The 22,234-nt window shown below is 32.3% G+C and overlaps 10 protein-coding genes across 10 annotated transcripts, besides 10 other annotated features; 3 read left to right on the top strand and 7 right to left on the bottom strand.

Annotated features, from left to right (window-relative positions):
* Positions 1-320: 320 nt before the first annotated feature.
* CMU_012690 (carrier protein, putative) lies at positions 321-1,598 on the bottom strand (the record flags this gene model as incomplete). Its single annotated transcript, XM_002140908.1, has 1 exon — positions 321-1,598. One exon carries the CDS (start codon positions 1,596-1,598, stop codon positions 321-323), a length of 1,278 nt encoding a protein of 425 aa, XP_002140944.1.
* A 122-nt stretch (positions 1,599-1,720) lies between these two features.
* Positions 1,721-1,743: a sequence feature (AT_rich).
* Positions 1,744-1,932: 189 nt separating this feature from the next.
* Positions 1,933-2,802, bottom strand: CMU_012680 (uncharacterized protein; the record flags this gene model as incomplete). The annotated part of the gene is made up of 1 exon (XM_002140907.1): positions 1,933-2,802. One exon carries the CDS (start codon positions 2,800-2,802, stop codon positions 1,933-1,935), a length of 870 nt encoding a protein of 289 aa, XP_002140943.1.
* Positions 2,803-3,064: 262 nt separating this feature from the next.
* Positions 3,065-3,100: a sequence feature (AT_rich).
* Positions 3,101-3,137: 37 nt separating this feature from the next.
* Positions 3,138-4,241, top strand: CMU_012670 (uncharacterized protein; the record flags this gene model as incomplete). The annotated part of the gene is made up of 1 exon (XM_002140906.1): positions 3,138-4,241. The coding sequence occupies one exon, from the start codon at positions 3,138-3,140 to the stop codon at positions 4,239-4,241; it is 1,104 nt and encodes a 367-aa protein (XP_002140942.1).
* A 91-nt stretch (positions 4,242-4,332) lies between these two features.
* CMU_012660 (vacuolar ATP synthase subunit C, putative) lies at positions 4,333-5,583 on the bottom strand (the record flags this gene model as incomplete). Its single annotated transcript, XM_002140905.1, has 1 exon — positions 4,333-5,583. The coding sequence occupies one exon, from the start codon at positions 5,581-5,583 to the stop codon at positions 4,333-4,335; it is 1,251 nt and encodes a 416-aa protein (XP_002140941.1).
* Positions 5,584-6,145: 562 nt separating this feature from the next.
* Positions 6,146-6,181: a sequence feature (AT_rich).
* A 13-nt stretch (positions 6,182-6,194) lies between these two features.
* CMU_012650 (ubiquitin interaction motif family protein) lies at positions 6,195-7,280 on the top strand (the record flags this gene model as incomplete). Its single annotated transcript, XM_002140904.1, has 1 exon — positions 6,195-7,280. One exon carries the CDS (start codon positions 6,195-6,197, stop codon positions 7,278-7,280), a length of 1,086 nt encoding a protein of 361 aa, XP_002140940.1.
* Positions 7,281-7,368: 88 nt separating this feature from the next.
* On the bottom strand, positions 7,369-8,199 carry CMU_012640 (uncharacterized protein; the record flags this gene model as incomplete). The annotated part of the gene is made up of 1 exon (XM_002140903.1): positions 7,369-8,199. The coding sequence occupies one exon, from the start codon at positions 8,197-8,199 to the stop codon at positions 7,369-7,371; it is 831 nt and encodes a 276-aa protein (XP_002140939.1).
* A 279-nt stretch (positions 8,200-8,478) lies between these two features.
* Positions 8,479-11,586, bottom strand: CMU_012630 (HSA family protein; the record flags this gene model as incomplete). Its single annotated transcript, XM_002140902.1, has 1 exon — positions 8,479-11,586. One exon carries the CDS (start codon positions 11,584-11,586, stop codon positions 8,479-8,481), a length of 3,108 nt encoding a protein of 1,035 aa, XP_002140938.1.
* A 7-nt stretch (positions 11,587-11,593) lies between these two features.
* Positions 11,594-11,632: a sequence feature (AT_rich).
* Positions 11,633-12,187: 555 nt separating this feature from the next.
* Positions 12,188-13,951, top strand: CMU_012620 (uncharacterized protein; the record flags this gene model as incomplete). The annotated part of the gene is made up of 1 exon (XM_002140901.1): positions 12,188-13,951. One exon carries the CDS (start codon positions 12,188-12,190, stop codon positions 13,949-13,951), a length of 1,764 nt encoding a protein of 587 aa, XP_002140937.1.
* A 42-nt stretch (positions 13,952-13,993) lies between these two features.
* Positions 13,994-17,153, bottom strand: CMU_012610 (uncharacterized protein; the record flags this gene model as incomplete). Its single annotated transcript, XM_002140900.1, has 9 exons — positions 13,994-14,934; positions 15,027-15,145; positions 15,203-15,302; positions 15,390-15,508; positions 15,571-15,709; positions 15,803-15,873; positions 15,952-16,564; positions 16,635-16,949; positions 17,072-17,153. The coding sequence occupies 9 exons, from the start codon at positions 17,151-17,153 to the stop codon at positions 13,994-13,996; spliced, it is 2,499 nt and encodes an 832-aa protein (XP_002140936.1).
* Positions 15,727-15,768: a sequence feature (AT_rich).
* Positions 16,958-16,993: a sequence feature (AT_rich).
* A 425-nt stretch (positions 17,154-17,578) lies between the features above and the next one.
* On the bottom strand, positions 17,579-20,539 carry CMU_012600 (uncharacterized protein; the record flags this gene model as incomplete). The annotated part of the gene is made up of 1 exon (XM_002140899.1): positions 17,579-20,539. One exon carries the CDS (start codon positions 20,537-20,539, stop codon positions 17,579-17,581), a length of 2,961 nt encoding a protein of 986 aa, XP_002140935.1.
* Positions 18,341-18,476: a microsatellite.
* Positions 18,676-18,813: a microsatellite.
* Positions 20,540-20,734: 195 nt separating the features above from the next.
* Positions 20,735-20,756: a sequence feature (AT_rich).
* A 1,315-nt stretch (positions 20,757-22,071) lies between these two features.
* Positions 22,072-22,093: a sequence feature (AT_rich).
* Between the last annotated feature and the right edge of the window lie 141 nt (positions 22,094-22,234).

Genomic DNA, 22,234 nt, shown 5'->3' with positions numbered 1-22,234 from the left:
CATAATATACCAAAAGGCGGTCACATATCCCGCCGTACAGTTCTCCAGTATGTGGGCCCTCGGGGATAGTATAGACTATCGATTCCTAGAAAAATTTCTTGAAGAACTTTTCTACGAGGTTAAACCACTATCTAACTTTTTAATAATTTTCCATTTATAGAGTTATATAGTAGGGATTTTCTTTTTAAAAAAAACCACGATTGATCAGCTTTTGGGACTATATATAGGACTTTAACTTGAAGACCATATAGAGAACTCATAAGTGTAAATGTTGTGGATATATGATGTACAAATAAATAAATAAATAAGCATTAAGTGTATTAATTTGATAAAAAGGAGTACAAACTTGGGAGAATTGCTAGCTGTAGTATTGCCTTAAACAGATGAAGAGATGAACCCCTGTATAGATTTTTAATATTAGGTGCATTTATTAAATTTTTAACGGAATTTAGCAGTGAATGATCAAGTTTCAGTCGGGATCTGCTATTTTGCACTTTTTGAGACCACCAAGAGTCGATAATGTGGTGTCTCTTCACAGTATCAATAGGATGAAGTAACAATTGACCAGTTAAGGCTGATATTATACCTATGGAAACAGGATATATAAATGGATTAGATAAAAGAGAACAATCATTACTTAATAGTTGTGATTTCTTTATTTGAATTATTTTTATAGCCTGGATTTTTTCCAATATTTGATGTGTACTTAAAGATATAAACATAAATGGAAATAGTGATAAGAGCGATATTCCAAAACCTTTATATAATAATCTTACATTAGATAATGACTTGGTATTTATTCTATTAGAAATATAAATAATAGAAGACTTTTTATTATAAAGATGTTGATATTCTAAATTATTTAAATGTTTTACTCTGGTAATTATATCTTTGTAACGAATAATTTCCTTGTTACATCCTGTTGATATAACTGTTAAAACAACATCTAGTGGATAACATGCAATAATTGAAATTAAAGAAGATAATATAATATAAGTTGGCTTTACCATCAATTTATGTGTTGATCTAGAAGAGGAAACAAGAGAATTTGATTTTAAATTGGAGTTTGATAAATTCGAAGTACTAGAAAGTTCTAATAGTGGATTTTCGGATTTATTGACTAAATGACTAGATTGTTCATTTCCAAAAAAATCTATATTTTCTTTGTTCTCTATTACACCAATAATATTATCAGAAACATTTGAATTTGTCACTTTGTACTTAGATTTATCTATTCCAGTATATTTAGATATTAATAAGAATACTCCATTCCTCACAAGACTAGATTGGAATAAAAGAAGTACATGAGTTCCATTACCCCACCAAAGCGAAGTAAACCCTTGCTCCTTAATAATTTTGATAAACATTAATCTTGGAGATATGAATCTTGTTTGACAAAGAATTCGAATACGATCTAGTGGTCCTAAAATTATTTGTGAAATACAGCTCCCAATACCTAGTGAAAACATATATTGAATATAAAGTTGACGATTAGTCTTAATTCCATTTATTGTCTTGCCAACTCTTTTTGGAATATCTAAAATATGATACTTCGTAGTTTCTTCACGAGATTTCCCAGAAATTTGTGTTGCTTCCATATCTATTTCGAAATTGAATAAAAATAAAGAAGCAAAATTATTTAACGAGTAGGAAGATAATATACAAATTAATTACTTGGGGATACCCATAAAGTTATTAATATTAAACAAAGACAAAGATCAAAAAATTAAAAATTTATAATAAGTCAATAGGAGTTATATATGAATTAACATATTCTTTAAAAAATAATACCATATATATTCAATTAATATATAGAGGATATTAACTATAAACCAAAAGATATCCAGATTAATTAGTATCTCAAAAAAAGTATATTTATAAAAAGGATTATAAGCATTTAATGGTAACTATTGACAATACTATATTGTTTTTTTAAAAAACATCTGGAGAATAACAATAATTGCTTAATTCAAGAAGATTTTTCAATTCTTGATGAAATCTTTTAAATTCTTCAATAGATTGAGGTTGATCTTGTCCTATTGGAATACTACCAACTTTCCTTGTCAGAATTCTTCTGCATTTATATCGTCTTTCAAGCTCACTTCCAGCGGCAAATTCGAGTACCTGCCAAAAGTCATTCTGTTTGATAATTTTACAACCATTTGGTATAGGTACTATTTTTTTAGTTATAGCTTGCTTCATCTTATTTTCTTTTCCTAAGAATACTCTAGGTCTATTTCTACATATAAAATATGAACTTCTTGGAGTGGTTGTTGAGACAGGATTGGTAGCAAACTTATCTACACTTGTTATATTCATGCACTTTTCAAAATTGGCAATCAATTTGTCCTCTGAATAAATGTCACCTTCACAAGTGCCTTCTTTTTCTAATTGACCATTGTAGAAATCGGAGTTCTCTGATTTATACAATTCTTTGTCTATGGTGACTCCTTCATCTTTTATAGACTTCCTATTAATAATTTCACTTTTTATCTGAGGTTGATCTATTGATATAATTCGAACCTTGTGTTCAAATTGTTTAAGAACTTTCTCCAATAGTTCATCAGTGTTCTTGCTTGATATATATGGATTTGGTGTAATTACTAGCACTTTATCTAACCCTACACAAGAAGAAGGTGTGCTTTGAAAGTTTGAAATTCTGCATGAACTACGTACTGGAGTTACTATGAAGTCCTTTTCCTTTTTTCTTTGTATAGATTCTAACTTGTAATAAGTTCCAAGGTTATCTTCATTAGAATGTTCGTGCTTTGGAGTCAATTCACAAGTTTTGGATACATCCATATAAAGACTTTAATATAAAAGCTAAAAGTGTTCTCTATTTTATATTTAATTTAGTAAGACTATCAACAATCTTGAATATTTAAGATGTTACCTGTAAATAAACTTTACAACAAAATGGATTTGTGGACAGAATTGTCAACACACATTCTACACACTAAATGGCGGGTTTATTTATTTTAAAAAATCAGATTCTAGTACAATTCACGAGAATAAATGGGTACTCAAAGATATTTAAGAAGTATGGATCAATTTAACACTTTTCTATTTTTATAATTTCTTATATTTAGAATTATATAAACCTAATTAAACCCTAAAGTAACTGTTTTGTTAGAGATATGCTTAAGAACTATGCTTCCCAAGAAATTCTTTACCAGCTTTTATTTGGTGATGATCAAGACAAAAAAAAAGTATGTAAGAACAGATATAATAATGAGAATATATGTTTAATATGTATGAAGAAGCCAAATAAAGATGAGGATATGTTAAAGTATACATGTGTAGACTGTCGTAGAAGCCTACTTGCACTGGAGGGTTTCAAATATCACTGTAAGGATATAAAGACAAAACTATCTCATTTAGATAATGTATGTACAGTTATTTATGAACAACTAAGGAAAGTTTCAACAAATTTAAGGGTTTCCAGAAATCCTAATGTCCCAAATTGGTGTAATCGTGATGTACCACCTATGAAGAGTTCAACTGATAAGAAGCATAATTATATACAATGTAAAATGTCTACAATAAATATTAATAATAGTGCTGTAATTGAAGGTATGAATTACATTAAACAGCATTATATTAATGATAACAACGAGAATCTAAACAATAACCTTTTGATATTCAGTAAAGATGTTGCAAATCTTCAAGAAACATTGGCAACTTTCATTCAAGTAATGGATTCCTATATAGAAACCCCAACTATATCATTTATTAAAAGTGAAACTCAAAAAAAAGGTCAAGATAACTCCTTACAACCATGTATTGAAGAAATTAATTTATCTCCATTAAAGTCCATAAATATAGAAGATAAAAAAGAAAAAGATAAACCTTCAACATTAGAATCACTTAAATTGATAAATAAAGACTTTTCTAAATATAAAGGTGGTGAAATATCTATAATTTCAGATAATATACCAACATCATCTAATACAGCTCAAAGAATTGAGAGAATTAGGAAACAACAAGAAAAAGTCAGAAGACAAATTCAAGCTTTGTATGAATCAACATCTAAAAGCATAAATTCGAAGGACTCATCACCAAATAAAAACTTAGGAAGTTTGTTTTTATTCCCTGATGAACAAGAAGAAACTCTGCAGATGCGACTTACAAATTCAAATCCTAACTATATAGATGAGTCAACTGGAATTAATATGCCATACGGTATTCTCTGGTCACCCTCTTCTTCTTCTCACTCTGAAGATCAAGGTGATGTGGAATAATCAGTGTGGATGTTTAGTTTATAGATTACCTGATTCTAGCAATAGATTAATTTATAGTAATTAAATCTATTTCATTATAAATTAACTAGGATCATACCTGCTGATCAGGCGAAAATGGCAGAAATACATATGGTGTATAGTCATCATCAATCTCTTTATCCGTAGAGCTTGATTTATATAAAGTCCCTATCTTTCCCTTTTTTTTAAAAGTAGTTTCTACAACATTTTTGGCTTTTGCAAATTTCGATGAGCTCACATCCATTCTAATCAAAAAAGATGCAAATTGTGGAGGTACACCATAACGTAATACAGCTTCAACAAAACATCTCATTGCTTTTATATGTAGCCATGAGATAAATATATCAGAAAAACTAGCGAAACACATCCGTTTCAAGTACTTTTCCTGTTTTCCCTTTTCTTGTACAAGTTTCTTTCTATTCTCCATAAGCGTTCTATATTTTTCTTGTGAATAATGAAAGTCATCACGCACGGTAAACTTTCTACTTTTACAATTTTGTTTAAATGACTCCATTGAAGATTGGAATAAAAATACACGAACTAGTTCATTTCCCTCCTTATCTATAATCTTTGGGATAAATTTAGCAGATTTAGGAACAACATAAGGGTCTGATCTCTCATAATATTTAAGAAATGAGTCATGTTGCCCTTTTGGAACTACTACAAAAACTGTAGAAATATGCTCTGTAAACAAAATGTCAGATTCATCAATAACGTCTGGGGTAATTACATCAATCAAATCCTTTGTTGTTAGTAGCCCATTAGTTAATTTCACTCCAGAGCCACTACCATTAGATGACTGTATATTTGAATTACTATTAAAATCTTTACCTAAATTATTTAATACAGCCTGTTTAATCTCATTAAACTGTGAAGATTTGCTTCTTAAGTCTGTATCTAATTTTTGTATTCCTTGTAGTAAGGCATTTAAATTCTCATGCATAGATCGTTCTTTTGGAAATTTTGCGTGATCCCAACTAAAGTGACACAAATATTGTTTAATAGTATATGAACTCCTCTGCCAAATAATACGCAGTTCCATAGTAGGATCTAAATCCAATGCCATTCTTTCAACACGTCTCAATACAACCTCTATTCCAGTGTCATGTTTAATCAATTCATCAGCAAGCCTTACCAAGTCATCAAAAGCTCCAAACTTTAGTGAGAATGGAATATCAAACTGCATTACTTCAATATTTTGTCCTACCTTCTTCAGATTCACATTCATTTCATGATAAATTGCATCTAGACCTTCCTCAGCTAGAGCACAAGCAACAATCCAGTATTGCTGGCCTTGACCATCACTAATTCCTTTGAAGCTCATATCTACATATAATCACCTCCAAGTACAAATGATATCTCTTCCTTTATAGTATTCCCCTCTTGAAGAAAAAAAAATTAGCTTTTAAGCTAATAATATTCCTTAATTTCAATATATAGTATTATATAGCGGCAAAATACCCGCCTATAACGACAGCAAATGTTAGGCGCGACAGTGTGCTATTTAGAATTTCTTTTATAAAATATGACTTGATTATATTATTAGATATCTTATTACTTATCCACACACTATTATTAGAATATAGCTGTTGAGTGTATATGTAGTACTAATTTTGTCAAAAAGATCTAACCTATAATCTACTATATTACTAGGATATAGGATGTATATTCAAGTATCATATTATATTTGGGATATACTTAATACAGAAATGTCTAACAAAGAGAAAATTAGGCTAGAAGACATAAAAATCTAAGGTATTTAATTGTTGAATTAAACTAACTAAAACTTAATTAAATATTTTGATAAATCCTTAAATTATTTTGATTCTGTGGCGGTTGCATTTCTTAAATATTATATATAGGCGGTAATAAGGGATTTTGAGTACATAAAATAATAGAAATAACAAATAAATTAAATTTTACTAGACTACTAATATGACCTTAGAGGCTACAGTTATATGCCTAGACAACTCTGAATTTTCTAGAAATGCTGATTATGGGACGTCAAGGTTATTGCAACAACAAGATGCGGCTAACTTTATATCAGGTATAAAAACTCAACAAAACCCAGAAAATTTAGTGGGGATACTATCAATGGCAGGAGATAGAGTTGAATTAAGGGTTACTCCTACATCTGATTTAGGGAAAACTTTGCAGGCTATGCATGGAATAAGAATATGTGGAAAGATTGATTTAATTAGAGGTATACAGATAGCACAACTAGCCTTAAAGCATCGTTTAAACAAGAATTTGAAACAACGAATTGTGTGCTTTATTGGAAGTCCAATATGTGATGAAGTTAATGAGAAGCAATTAGAGAAGCTAGGAAAGATTTTGAAGAAAAATAATGTGGCTTTAGATATTATAAGCTTCGGGGAAATATCTGAGAATCATGATAAATTACAAACACTGATAGATGCTGTGAACAATAATGGAACTAGTAATTTGATTGAAATACCTTCACCTACAAGTTTAACAGATGCTGTAATGACATCACCAATAGTATTAGGAGAAGGTATGGAAATACAAGGTGATAATGTCACATCAGGAGTAGATGCTTCAGGGTTTGAATTTGGAATAGATCCAAATGCAGATCCTGAACTTTATATGGCTTTGAGAATGTCTATGGAAGAAGAGAATGCAAGACAAGCTAGATTGCAAACTAATAATATAGAGAATACTGGACAAACTAATGATGTAGAGTTAAGGAGGCAAGATCAAGTACCTACAATAGACGAAATAAATGCAATGGAAGTAGATGATGAACTTAGACAAGCATTGATAATGTCTATTCAAGATTTTAAGGGTGAAACAAATATGGAAGTTAATAATCAAGATGATGTAACTATTTCATCTACAAACACAAACGGGCCTAATTTTATTAATGAGCTAATTGGAAGTATTCCTGGTGTAAATATTAATGATCCTAGGATCCAAGCTGCCCTTAGAGAAGCAAGTCAACAGCAGAATACTAAGGATGAAGAGAAATCTGATTCAAAGAAACCTGATTTAGAGAAGTAATAGATTTAGCTGGGATATCCACATTTACAGGAGTCATTTATGTTCCAATAAGTATACTTTATTTAATGTTAATTTATCTATACCTGATTTATTTACTGAACATTTCAGAAGTACTCCCCCCTGTAAAGACACTCACAATATCTTCCATATTGTTGGGATGTTGCATTATCTCCTCATCCTCTAAAGAACTATAGTCATTCTGTTGAATTCTGAAAAACAAATCTGTATCAATACTTAATTCTCTCTCACCTGGATTTGATACAAATACTCTAACGTGATTGTATGGTGAGAAACTAATTCTACCAGTTAACTTTGAAGATTTGTTTGCTACATCTGGAGTTCCTACAACAGCATGAGAGCGTAATAGAGGAAATTTAGAATTAGGAGTACATAGAGGACTTTTAGTTCGTTTAATAGTTGGAGATTCAAAATTACTTGCTCCCATGTTTTCTGTATTAGTTATATAAAGATCACTTTCATCAAATTTATTCTTCTCTATAACAAAGGCCATTGGAATTGTATGAAGGCGTGCTGATCTTGTATTATAACAGTCTGGATGTCCTGCTCCAGATAATGGAGCTTCATTCCAAGCTTGTAATCTGTCTAGTAACATTTTTCTATTTCCCTTTTCATGCAGACCGAGAAATACGCACAAATCACGCAGACTATTTGTAGGCCAAAGTTCATCGTCATCAAGGGTTGCTGGATTAACTGCAATATAAGTACTTAAACGTTCTAATTCCAAAGGTAAAGGTTCATCTAAAGAATTGTTATCATTTTTATCTGATTCAAAATTACTCCAATCTTTGCAAAATTCCTCCACGTCAATAGTTTCCTCTTGAGAAGTGCATCCTGTTAGGTGCAAATGAGTGTCCTCCGATAATTCATTTAAAAAAAAGGAACACCTTCGAGTTTTCATTCCCTAAGTATTAATGAACACTTTCCTTTGTCACTAAAAACCAGACATCAGAATAGATAATTTCCTATTAGTGGACTCTCCCTAATGATACACAAAATTTAGTGCCACCCCACCATTTATAGCGCCAAAGCATGGTTTATCATGTTTTAGTTAAAGACTACTATGACTTAATAGAATTAAAAGAAAAATTAAGATAATATCCTAACTATAATGAGGTATATGACTTTTATTATTTGACCTCTACTTCAATTATATTAAAACTGTGTAGATGTCCTTTTCTTAGTATGGAGCATTATTGCCAGGTGATGTCCCCTGGGTGCTATTTTGGTGCATTCTTGAGAGCCCATGTTGTGAATCACTCCAAAAATCGCCACTGTAACTTTGATTCCCAACATTTGAATTATTAGGAATTGCTTGACTTGAGTGAATGTAGTTACCTGATAAGTTATTGTAACTGCCAGGAGGTGCAGCTCCATAATTCCTTGGTGCAGTCCCATAGTTTACATAATTTACTTGCCTAGAATTGACATTATTTGGTACTATACTCTGTTTTTGTCTTTGAGGAGCAATCATATCTTGATTTACATAAGGTGACTGTCCACCACTTTCGGGTACCATAGAAATAACCGTTGGGGGTAGCTGAGACGATGAACTTGCTGAATGTGATTGAGACATTACCTCTGAACTAGAAATTCCTGATGAGATCATAGCAGGAGAATGCATAGCTGCAGTAGTTACATTTGTCTTTCGTCTCTTCATAGTGTTAGATACCATAGATTTATTGTTAATATCTCTCTTCTTCGCTTTAATAATTTGACCACCAGGAAGCATAATAGAACCTGATTGAGGTGATATAATTGGGGGTGTATATGATTGTGGTGTAGATATTTGTTCTCCCTGATTTACTGTTGATTGAGAAGTAATATTTGAATGATGCACATTAGAATTTGCTCCAGGTATGCATGTCATAGAGTTTCCCACACCAACTGATCTTTGTAAAAGAAATTCTGGTAGCTGAGGTTTACGGCAAATAGATGAAGTAGACATTAAAATCCCAGTGCCACCATACCTCCCACCCATTGTACTTTGACGATATCTATCCAAAGAGAAATCAATTAAGTGCAGTTGTATATCAATTCCTGGCAAGCGTGCTAAGTACTCCTCAACACAAGTAGCAGGTGGTAAGTTTCCTGGAGACAACAAATGCGTTGGTATTCCACTTGGTAGAGGAGTTACATTTGACATATTGTTGACAGAAATTGAAGGCGTAGATTGTAATGAAGTTTCTATATATTGATTTAGCACTTGATTTGCATGATTAGTCAAGTTTGCATGACTTGGATGCGGTGGAAGAACACCATCCTGTAATATATTGTTACCATAATTCTGTTGTATATTTTGTAGATATGAGGTAATTTGAAATGAATCCTGAAACTGCTGATTCTGAAATGAACGTTTTTTCATATTAATCCCAAATTTACTAACTATACTTGATAGTAAATATAATTGCTCCTGTTGAAATTTAGTTATACATAAAGATGTTTCAGTGTTATTGTTAGTTAGAGTTTGATCAAGTTTATTATATTTATTTTCATTACTAGCCTTTACATCAATAGATCCATTGTTCATGCTTATTGATGGCTGTGTAGTATTATGAGAAATAGGAATATCTGCTTTAGTAGCTTTATTGATTAAATCAGCTAGTGTATAATGTGGAGTAATTGTATTTGATAAATCTAAATCCCTATCATTTCTGTTATTATTTGAAGCACTGTAAATATCATCAGTTCCATTGTTTTCTTTAAAGTGTTTATAAATATTTGATTCAATATTTTCAATATGTGTTAAGAGTGATGTATTCAAATGGTATGTCTTATGTTTATTATTAAACCACCTCAGTATTCCTTGTTTATTGGGTGAATTTGCTACATCATAAGATGAAATTTTATCACTGCAAATATTTGCACCATCAAATCCTTCCCTTTGCAACTGCTTCCATCTTTCCTGGCACTGTTTTGCAGTTTTCATTCTGCCATATAAGGAACTAAAAAAAAAGTTGTGAGATAAAGCAATAAGGTTCCAATTTGTTAAAACTAAAGTTCTATTTGTAAATGTGATTTCTGAAGGAATAGATGAGTATATTGAAACAAAATACATTAATAATGCATCTTCAGGTTCTTCCCAAATATCTGCATAAGTAAATATATCAAATGCTGACTGATCAACTTGGTTAATTGATAGAATAGATGGAGATGACATTGCAGTATTAATTGGAATAGGTGGGGAGATTATATTTGCTTTCTTTGTACTCGAACCACTCCTTCTTCTACTTTTCCTTTTAGAATCAATATTATAATCACTTCCAATAGAGTCATGAGATGACGTCCCAGCCAAGCTAATGTTCGCAGGTGGACGATATACAATATTCGATGCAGAAGAAGCAATATGACGACTAACAAATGCTGATAGTCCATCCACAGCAGAAACAAATAATGATAGAAGTAGTGTCATATCATCTGGATCTAGGAATGTTGATCTAGCTGTTAATTGTAAATTCGGCAAATCTATAGTTGGATTTGGAGGGCGTATCTCGTATGTATTTGGAACAATTCCAGGTCCTTGTAACAATACCTGAACTATATCTGCCCAATTTTCTTGTAATTGTTTATAACTCCATGCATCAAAATTCCTTTTCTGATTTTCTGCCAACTCATTCAACAATTTATTGAAATCAGTGTTTTTTTCAAAAGATGTAAATTGTGATAGAGAGGCAGAAAAGATAGATTGAGGAGAAGCTGCAGGTACTATATTACTAGTGAAAACTAGAGGATCAATACGTGCTAGTAGTGTCTCATCAATAACCCATTGTTCGTGATCGTTATCTTCACATATATCAATACTTATCGGAGAATCAGAACATGCACATATATTACTACTGGACTTTGAGTATTCATATATTCTTTGCTCAATTGTACGCATACAATAGTTTAATAATCTCTTTCTAGCTGCATTTGAAATACTCTCATTATCTGTTATTGGACATACCATTATGTATGGTTTTAAATCCAGTGAGATTAGTGAAGGTTCAACAATATCAGTGATTCCTAACCAAAATGACTGAATAAGTGCACAACATTTCGAAGATACATATCTTTCTAGGTTTAACTTCTTTTTCCTCCAATAGTTTTGGACCATTAAAGCTAAACGTCTAGCAGCATGTATCTTCCATCTTCTTTCCTCGTAAAAATCAATTGCCATCCATGTCATTTCCTGGATCAAAAAATCCCAATGACTCTTTACATTGCGTTGTGGTTCCGGCAAAGCTACTATACGCCCACTCCGGATGATTGACAGGGCCTTTTCGGCCATATACAATCTGTTCAGCATCAACCACTAAATAAAACTTTAATTATATATCATTAAATATTAATTTCCATCGATTTTACCAACTTGTAGATCACCGGTAACTACACAAATAAAACGAGACTAGTGAATTCTCGATTCTTGATCTAATAGTGTCCTTGTTTGAAGACTTTCAGCTAAATTTGTTTCACTTTACTTAACTCTTTGTCTCCTAATTTTAAAGTCTCTTCAAAACGCTGTGGGTCAACACCTAATTTTAGGCATCTGTCTACTAATTGTTACCGCCACTTAAATTGATCATTTTATTAGACAACCCGGTACCTATTGGCTACGATATATGAATGTCTTGTCTTGTCCCCCCTATTAAAAAAGTCAATAATACAAGATAAGAGCTTGAACAACTATAGGCAATACTTAATCTGAAAATTTGACTAATTTTTTAATTGAGAAGGCGCATTAGTATTAAAAATTTTTTTTTGCATGAAGATATTTTGTGCTCTAGTGCCGGTGTTAATTTCGCATGCATGTGCTTTGTTTTTTTTTTATATTCCCACTAGTTCTATTACTAATTATAGTTATAGAGTATCATAAAATAACTTTCTTTCCAATTTTTTTTAAAGGCATAATGAAAAGTTTATTTACTTTAGCTATATTTACTTTAGCTACTTATATTTACCTTGGAGAATCAAAAACTGGTCTCACATGCTATGAACCTAATGAACTATCTGAGAATTTTCAATCAGTCACATGCTCTGATATAAGAAGTATTATTGGAAATGGAGGAGCTAACACATTTATTATAGATACAAATAGCGAAGAAATTGTCAATTGCACTTGGATACCAGATAAGACATGTACAGTCTTGAGTGAGAATAAGTATAATAATGGTTTGACATCCAAATGTTTAGGATTTGCTAGTTTTAATGAATCCGAAATATATATTGGACCACACCCAGTAAATGTTGCAACTTCAAAAATTGCAGGAGTCCTTTGTTGTTCAGCGCTGTGTGCAGATGAAAGTCAAAATGGACAAGGGACAGAGACAAAACAAATAGTGGAAGAGATTTCAGATCTGTTTACAAGTAAAAAAGTTATGGCAGTTAGTAGTTCATGCCAAAATCCTCAGGAATTGGGAATACTTGATAATTTATCTTGTAGTCAACTAAGAGATCCCGAAGTAAATAATAAATTGACCTATGTTGGAAATCCATACTATTTAGAAAACAAGTGTACTTTTAATTATGATGAAAATTGTAGACCATTTGAAAGTAAGAATTGTCTTGGATATGTGATTAATGGGAATCATGAAGTTTGGTTTGGTATGCAACCAGTACAAAGTATAGGACCACTAGTGCAAAATGTCTTGTGCTGTTCGGTCAGTTGTGGGGATCAGCAAAACTTTGAATTAACAAACATAGGAAATGTTAGCAATTCAGGTCAGATTTCAACTCCTTCACCTAATTCTAACAATTATTCTGATACAATTGTACCTATTTTACCTGGGCAATCTGGAAATCAAGATATTCCAATTGCAAATAATTCGATAGTGACAACAGTTACTCATCCAGATGGGATTATAGTAAATCCAGAGACACAGACAACCGAATCAAATCCAACATCTGGATCTGGAAATTCTACAGCTATAATAAAGGAAGTACAGAATTCAGGAATATCTCAATCAACACTTAATATGAATTCTCCTCAACCAGACTCACAAATAAATTCTAGTATTCAAAATTCTAGTGAAAACGAAATTCAGATAACTACTTCAACTACTTCAGCACCTCCAGTAATAGGTGAGACATATTCAGGAACTGAATTCATAAATTCTGTGCCTGTCCCAAGTACAAATCAGGAGTCTAACACACCTATAGAAAGTTTCACTAATACTACTGAAGCTTCTATGTCTTCAAATGGCAGTGAATCAGATATACAGGTAGTTGTGACAACGACTTCTACACCAGAAACATTTAATGTTGTAACTTTTTCAAGTTCTAATTTAAAAAATGAGACAAGACCTGAAGTACAGGCTGGAAGTCCTGAAATGCAAGAATTATTTAACAGCATACTAAGTTGCTCTCCTCCTACTAAATTCAATATCCCATATGTTACTACATGCGAAGAATTAAGAGAATGGGCAAATCTCTCATCACTAATTATATTATCCCGTAGCATTTCACAATGTAGGTGGCATGATGAGCCAACTTGTACTCTATCATCAGTTTCTTGTGCTGCATATGTTAGTACGGGGACTGATATAATATTTGTGCCAGGTTCAATTCCTCAGGAAGGAATAAGTGGTATTCAAAAGTTGTCTGAATCAGAGCAGAGAAGGTTACGTGGGAAAACTGCTGAGTTCATGCCTCTCTGTTGCAATGTTGTGTGCTAAAAAAGATAGAGGACCATACAAATTTAATAAAGTACTAAAAAATTACAACTCGTCCTCTTTGAGAGTTCTCATGTACACTGGATAACCACCAGAAGAAGAATATCCAGGGGCAGGTGCATACTGCTGGAATCCAGGAAATGGGTATCCATAACCAGCACTTCTACCAGAGAATTGTGTACTTGGTCCTGGATATCCTGCTATCTGTGATGGAGACGGATACTGTCTTGGATGTTGTATAGGTGGTGGTGGATATAACATATTAGATTGAGGATATGAAGGTGGTGCTCTTACATACATCCCTTGTAAAGGTACTTGTGCAGGAGGTGGAGGTTGTGATTGAGGTGATGAAGGAGGTAATTTTGATGGATCATCTGAGTTTGGAAGAGGTTCTGGTAAAGATGATTGGGTTGAGGAAGTCTTGTCACTTGTGCTGGTGTAATTCTGTTGATATATTGTGGTTTCTACTGATGAAAAGTCATATTGTATGTCAACTTTAAAACATCTCTTAACGATGTTGTCATAGTTATAGTCATCAGGGCAATTTGGTAATGGTTTGGTATAAACAATTTGTTTGCATTGATCTTCTTCAAGCTCAAATCCAGCAGGACACATTTTATTTGGCATATCTTCAACATGCTGAATACATCTTGAATATTGGAGTACAAAGTCTTCAGGGCACAAAAGTCTTGGCACAGTAGATAGAGTTTTACTACATCCATATCCATCTTCAATAAATCCGTCTGCACAAGAAATGATTGGTTCAGTCTTTGTATATGTTCTGCATCTTCTTTGACCAGTATCTGAAGCTGTTACAAGTTCATAATTTTTAGGACAAGTTTCTTGCTTTGGTACTAATTCTTTGCCTATACACATAGGTATTTGGTCATTTAATGATTGCAATGGTTTTAAACCTGAGGGACAAATTAGTTTGGGGCTGATTATTTCTATCTTAAGACATGTTCCTTGGGGAGTTACAGATAATCCTAAAAATAAGTAAATCGCAGTTGTAGATGTTATTAGGAGGAACAATTAAAATAATAATAATGTCTTTTGTTTAATAAAAGATATAACTCACCGTCTGGGCATTTAATTTGAGGGTCAGTTTCCACTTTCTTAACACAAAGTTTTTGTCCGTCATAGATAAATTCAGGTGGACATTCAATAACCAATTTCTCGGTTTCCATTACTTTACATCTATAATTTTGTAGGGTTAATAAACAAAAAATTGCTAATACACTTATATAAACCTACTTTTCATTGGAAGTTGGCTGTGAATTGAATGGGCAATCATATTGTATTGATGAATACTCTTCATATATACACTTTTTAGAGTTAAGGTCATAAATCCAACCTAAATGTAAAAATTCAAGTTATTTATTTCAATGAAGATAAAGTATAAATAATAATTACTAATTATCTTGCAATATCAAAGGCTTACCATTATCTTTACAGTGAATTTTTGGTTTCATCTTATTTACCAGAAGACATTTTTCATTATTTTGTGGTATACCACCTGGAGGGCATAGTATAATTGGAGGAACTGTCTTATCATGTTTACTCTCTATATTTTAAAGAATATAAAAAAAAGTAACTTTTATAATTTGTATAGCGGAGTAAACTTACGAAGATGGTGATTGCTGCTTAGATGGCATAGACCTGTTTTCTGATTGTATACATAATCTTTTTTCTTTGGGCACTCCACTTTTGCAGGAATTGTTGTATGATTTATACACTCCCCATGTTCATCTAATTTGAAATCTACAAATAGAAAATGGTAATTAAATATAAATAACAAATTATTACAAATAGAAATAAAACTTTCATTGAACAGTTTAATAAAAGTAAACTTACCCAAGTTTTCACATGTTATTTCAGGATTTATGCTTGATTTTCTAATGCATTGTTTTCCATCAGACTCATATCTAATATTAAAATTTGAATTGTTGTATTTCAAATAGTTAAATACATAAGTTAAATGAATAATTATACAAACTACTTACCCATGGAGACATTTTGCAGTTGCTGGAACAATTGTAAACTTAACACAGTCAACAATATTACTAGATTGAGGTACTTTATTGAATCCTTCAGGACACACCATCTTTGCATTTACACTAACTTGTTTAATACAGTGCCCTGCTGCATCAATATTAAAGCCTAATGGACAACTTCGCTGTATCTGCAATATTGAAGTATCAATTCTTCGTTCACATTTACCATTGATTAGTGAATATCCTGTTGGACATTCTAATGTTGCTGGGAATTTAATATCTTTTTGACATCGTCCATTTGAAAGGGGTATGAAGCCCTCAGGGCATATGAAATCGGGAGGAGAATGTAATGGTAATGCACATTCATTATTTATTAGTAAGTAATTTTCAAGACATGAAACCATTTTTGGTGCAGACAATTTCTGAATACATTGAATATTTTCATCACTAATAAGAATATCGAAACCTTCGTCACAAGCTTGCTGCGCATCAGATGTCAAAATTCCGCTGCATTTAACTCCAGTAAATGCCCAACCATTTGGGCAACCAAGAACAAATTCAGTAACTTCTATTCTAAAACACTTTTGTTGTGGATTTGTTGATGTGCCATCATTTGAAGGAACTTTATATGCAAGGGTATAAAATTAAGTTATAAAAAGTACGAAACTTTTGGAAAAAAAGACTAAACTTACCTTCAAAATTGAACCCGTTTGGGCATGTATAAAATGGTTCTGTAGTCATAATAATATCACGTTTCACATATTTTGGTTTGCTAGTGTCAATAATTGTTTGCTCAATAGTAGTTTCAGTCTGTGAATCTCCAAGGCTTTCTGGTTCTTGGGAATATATTGGTACTGGCACTGGATACTGTCTTGCTACACCTTGTGATGGTGGACTATGTACAGCTGCACTTAGAACTGGTTTACTATGGTGGTGTCCTAACTTACGGATTGGAATAGCACCAACTAGCTCATTATACACCTCCATTGGAGCTGATCCAGTGACATCTAAAAACAATTAAAAATTAATATAAAAAGAACAAATTTTAAAACCACAATCTACATAGCTAATTTTACTTGTAATTCTGATATCATTCAGTTCTGTGATAAATTGTAACCACGGAACATACCTTGGATGAGAAGAACAGATACACTTAGCCAAAGACAAATTACAGACCAACATACAGTGAATTTCTTAATAAGAAATCTCATGTATTAATACTTTACAAGAGTAAAAAAGAAAAATTCTAAGTAGAGAGATTCTACATGTAATCTAAATTTCTCGATGTCGAGATAGCAGCTAATGTACAATGATCTAATTGCCCTAATCCCGCTGACGTCACAAATTATCTAAAACATGCAACATTAAATATATCAAATATAAAAAGCCATTAACAATAAGAAACATTGGAAATAATTGTATTGAATAACAAATAACTGCATATATACTTCAGTAATTAAACTATCCCTTTATAAAAAGATTATTAATAAATTAGTGACAATAGATGACTATATATATATATATATGAATAGGATAGAATTTATATTCAATAAAATCTTACTATTACCTCCAAATAACAAAAGACTTCTTCAGATAAACTATTTGACTAAATCCTCTTATTCTATCTTTCTAGGTATTAATTCCCAGATTCTATACTAGTATCAGTTGTTGATTGGCTAGTCAAACCTCTAGAAACAATTATTGGTCCACTATCCATATTATTTGATATATTGGATACATCATTATTTTTAGTACTATCAATATTATGTAGGTAATGAAGGCTTTCAGATTGATAATATATCTTATTATTTACTTTCAAATTGTCACTTTTGCTATTTGTTGTATTTATTGCATCATCTCTCCTATGATTCATGCTAATATTGATATCTTGGTCAATTGCAGATGCAGACGTTGAAGACGATGAATAGCTATTAGAATGATGAGTATGACTACTTATTAGGAATAGATTTGAATTAGGAATATCTGTACTCTCATGGGTTGTAGATAAATGGCCCAAAACTCCAAAGGGTTCATGTCGGTTGTTATCATTACATTGTATTGAATATTTTGAGACTGCTTGAGCTGTTGCTGCCTTGGCCGCCGCTACAACTGCCACAGCAGATAATTGTGGCATATTCTTACTAATATTATTACTAACAATATTTAAGCCATCACTGTTTGATTTAATTGTATTTGATAAGTTAGATGAAGATATACAAGAATTGTCACTATTTATATGAAGAATTTTGTCATTCATATTACTACTAATTACTTCATCTCCAAGAATACCTGTCAATGTGTCCATTAAAAATGATGAGGTATTTGGATGATTAATATTAGGATTAGAATCATTAAGATTATTTTGATGACTTGTTCCACCACCAAAAGTTACAGAAAGACTACCATTACTATTATTAATATTATCAATAGGACTACTTTGACCACTATTTGTATGAATATGTATATCCTTACTATTACTTTTAATATTATTGTCTCGATTATCACTTCCATTATTACTATATATATTTATATTAGATGCAGTAGTTATTCCATTCTTATTTTCCATTGTATCGGTTTTCAAATCTTCACTTCTCTTACGTAATGAAGCCGATAATAATGAATAATCATCAAAATCACTGTGCGATGAATTTATCGGGTCACTATATATATTATCTATACTATTACTACCTATACCAGTACCCAGTGCTCCAGTTGTCCTAATATTTAACATGCTATTATTTTTATTATTATCATTTGGATTGACACTTTTAAGACTATTCTTAATTTCACTAATACTTATATTAAGATTAGTACCAGAATTTATATTAGAGGTGTTTATAGTATTACCATTACTACTACTACCATCAGTATCCAAAATATAATTTCTATAGTCATCAAAGTTGAGATGATCAGAAGTTGAAATAGGTAGTGGACGAGATAAAGACGGATGAATAGTATGATTATGATGATGATTAGATATATTGTGGACAGGAACATTGTGTGGATGTTGTAAATGACTTGGATGAGAATGCATAGGTGGATGACCATGTATTGAAGAATGCAGTCCAGAGGCCGCAATATTTGAATTCCCACTATTCAAAAGATCTATATTTGGTGAGTGAATTTGTTGTAAAAAACTATTAGGTATTACATCATCTCTATCTTTGTTCATGTCTAAGTCACTATTATCATCATCACTACCAGACTCAACATGATTTGAAGAGGTTTCATGTGCCTTTTTCCTTATATGCTGAAAGTGTAGTTTAACAGCTTCTTCCCATAGTCCACATACATAGGCCATACGACATAATTCATGAATAGTTGCATTTCTTAATTGACTATATTTTAATCCGTATTTTGAGAACAAGCTATTAATTTCACTTTCCCTGGAACTTCTTGCTTCTCGGATTCTCTTCAACAGCAACTTACGACCATCAACTCCAAGAGATAGCTTCATACCATCTCTATATTCGATGGTTTCTTCACCATCAGCTCTGCGTACTACTGGTGCACCAAATTTCGATAAAACAGAAATTCTTTTAGATAGTCTTCTTTTAGTTTGTAAACTTTTATATTTCCTCATTTCAGCATGACTAGCTGTCATTGGTATTTCTCCAATAAATTCTAAATGTAGACGTACTGCAGCATTCCATAATCCACATTGATGAGCTACTCTTAACAGCTGTTGGAGATTACTTGAACTCATAAATTTACCACGAATACCCCGTTGGTTTATATAGCAACGCAATATTTCTCTCCCAGCTTCACCTAATGAGATCTTAATACCCTCATAATATTTGGGAATTTGCACATGCGGTGGTATATCAGATAAATCTAGCATAGTCATAAGGTCGGGTATATTTCTTATTGGAATACCTCCTTGCCACTCCATATTATTATTAATGTTATTCCCTACATTCGTTGGGTTATTGTTATTCATACAAATCATTCCACTACCTGGAACTATATCTACATTTACTCCACTAAGGTTACTCATGTTACCCATACCAATGCCTAATACATTGTTAGAAGAATTCATTGATATTTGTAATCTTCCACTTGGAGATGTAGAAATATTCCCATTGCCATTATCTAATATACTTGGCTGCATGTTGTTACCATGATGATGTTGAAGTGACTGTGAGTCTATAGTACTACCTAATTTTAAAGTATCCATTAAAGATGGCTGATTAGAATGTAATGGAGATGGAGATGAATTACTACCATTGATTGGTAGCAAATTCCTCATATAGCTCATTTCATCTCCCTGGAGTCCCATTGGAGAAGGGTGATGTATAGATGAGTGACCATGATGATTTTGTTGTAAAGCTATCCAATTTCTCTGAAGAGCTGCTAGTGTACTATCATTCTCATTATTAGATGTATTACTTTGTAGTTGCATCTGGAGTGTTAATAAGTCTCCAGCTGGGTGATTATGTTGATGGTTAGGATACATGATAGGGTAACCCGACAGCATGTTGGAATTGTTTGGATTTACAGATGGAGGTAGTTGATTATATGAATTATGGTGATGATGATGATCTAAGTCACGACCATACATACTCATTGCAGGGATCATATTGTTACCACTACTCATTTGGGTCCCCAACCAAATTCTTCAAAAATTAGTCCTCTAAAGTATTCAAACTCAAATTATAAAGACCAACTTATTCCATGGAAAAGATCAGGCTCACAAAAAATTAGTAGTATATTATACTATATCAAAGCCAAATACTCTCGTCAGAAACCACTAATCCCTAGTTCTGTAGCCACAAAAGAACCTAAGTCCTTGTAAATTATTTATAAATAAAAAACCAAGACGAAAATCGCACAAAATTTATTATATAAAACCAACTTCCCAGAGTAATTATATACACTAATAGTTATAAGATAGCTAGTTGAATTATTCTAGTAAATGGACTATTTTCCAAAATTCCACTTTCCTTGGTGCCTGAAATTCGTTTATCTTGAGGTGTAAATGGCGCAAGCGCGAGGAGATGGAGACAAAACGTACCACCAGAGATGCACTGTTGGCGCTAGATATGTGGATAGGACCCTGAATTACTGCAATGGAAGGTTGGCGCGTAGAGCCCTTTAGGAAAACTATGACCATTCGTACTAAGCATTATAGAAAGTATAGAAAGAAAAGTAAAGCCATTTACTCTAGTGATAGCTGTATACTTTTCAGAAATTAGTGGAAGTATCTTGTATCACCGAGTATATCTTACTATTGAATCTCTCGAAGTTGTAGTCATTCTATATGTGGTAAGCACAGGCATCGGCACTAGAGAGCTTTATACAAGACAACACTAAGTATTATCTGGATCTTAGAGTTTACTTTCTTTTAGCCTGAAATGCATCATAGTTCCTTAGGTGTAAAGTTCTTCAAAAGCGCTAGTATAGAAAGTAGCGCGAGTTGTCCAAGTATGTTTGACATACCTCAGATATGTTTGCTCCTTTTATACATAAAAAAGAGCAAGACTAACTAAGGAATTCAAGAATTGCTGGAGATTTTTGAAGTTTGCATCTTCTGATGGTTTAGTATTGGAGCTAGAAGAGTTAGAACGAAATTCATTTTGTCTCTGTCTCTTTAGGACGACGTCATCGTAACGTCCTGTATTGGTGCAAACTTCTACAAGACGTAACGTCTAACTTGACAAATGTTTGAAAGTGCAGCTTTTGTATAATTAAAACTCTTTCTAACGTATCTTTATTACGTTGTTGTCTGGGCACAATTTAGGATGTCTGTGCTGACACTTTAGTTGTTATTGCACATTGTAAATAGGCATATCTTACTGAGCAGACTACTAAGGTGTGTGGTATCTAGTGAGTAACTTTTCTTAAATTGAATGAGCTGATTTAACACACTTTCTGAATACTTTGTCTAATGAAGGTAATACTATAACTTCACATTATGACAAGTGAGCTCAATATTCCTTACGACTACACAACCTAATATAGGGTTCTTACTAGTATCCTTAGGAGTTTGAGAGCACAACCCTGTATAAATGTTTTATCATTCATTTTATCTTATATTTAATTTATATGTAGGTTCCTAACGGTTTATGTTGCCCTTATTTATTTTGTTAAGTGCTTCATCTTTATGGCGCCAAAATGTTGAATGCATGCATTAATTTTTTTTTTAATTATAGAGCGGGAGTAATTACAAAAATTCCGGTATGGAGGCAATGATGAGCATGTGGGGTATTTTCAATATTATTGAGAAATTAAGAAAAAGAGAAAAAAGTAGGCAAAACAACCTAGAAAGGTTTATATTGATGGTTTAAGGGGT

Source organism: Cryptosporidium muris, genomic scaffold (genome assembly GCF_000006515.1).
Source record: "Cryptosporidium muris RN66 scf_1106632373475 genomic scaffold, whole genome shotgun sequence".
Taxonomy (NCBI): Eukaryota; Apicomplexa; class Conoidasida; order Eucoccidiorida; family Cryptosporidiidae; genus Cryptosporidium; species Cryptosporidium muris.
Note: the sequence above shows the minus strand (reverse complement) of the source record. Positions and strands in the feature narration are given on the sequence as shown.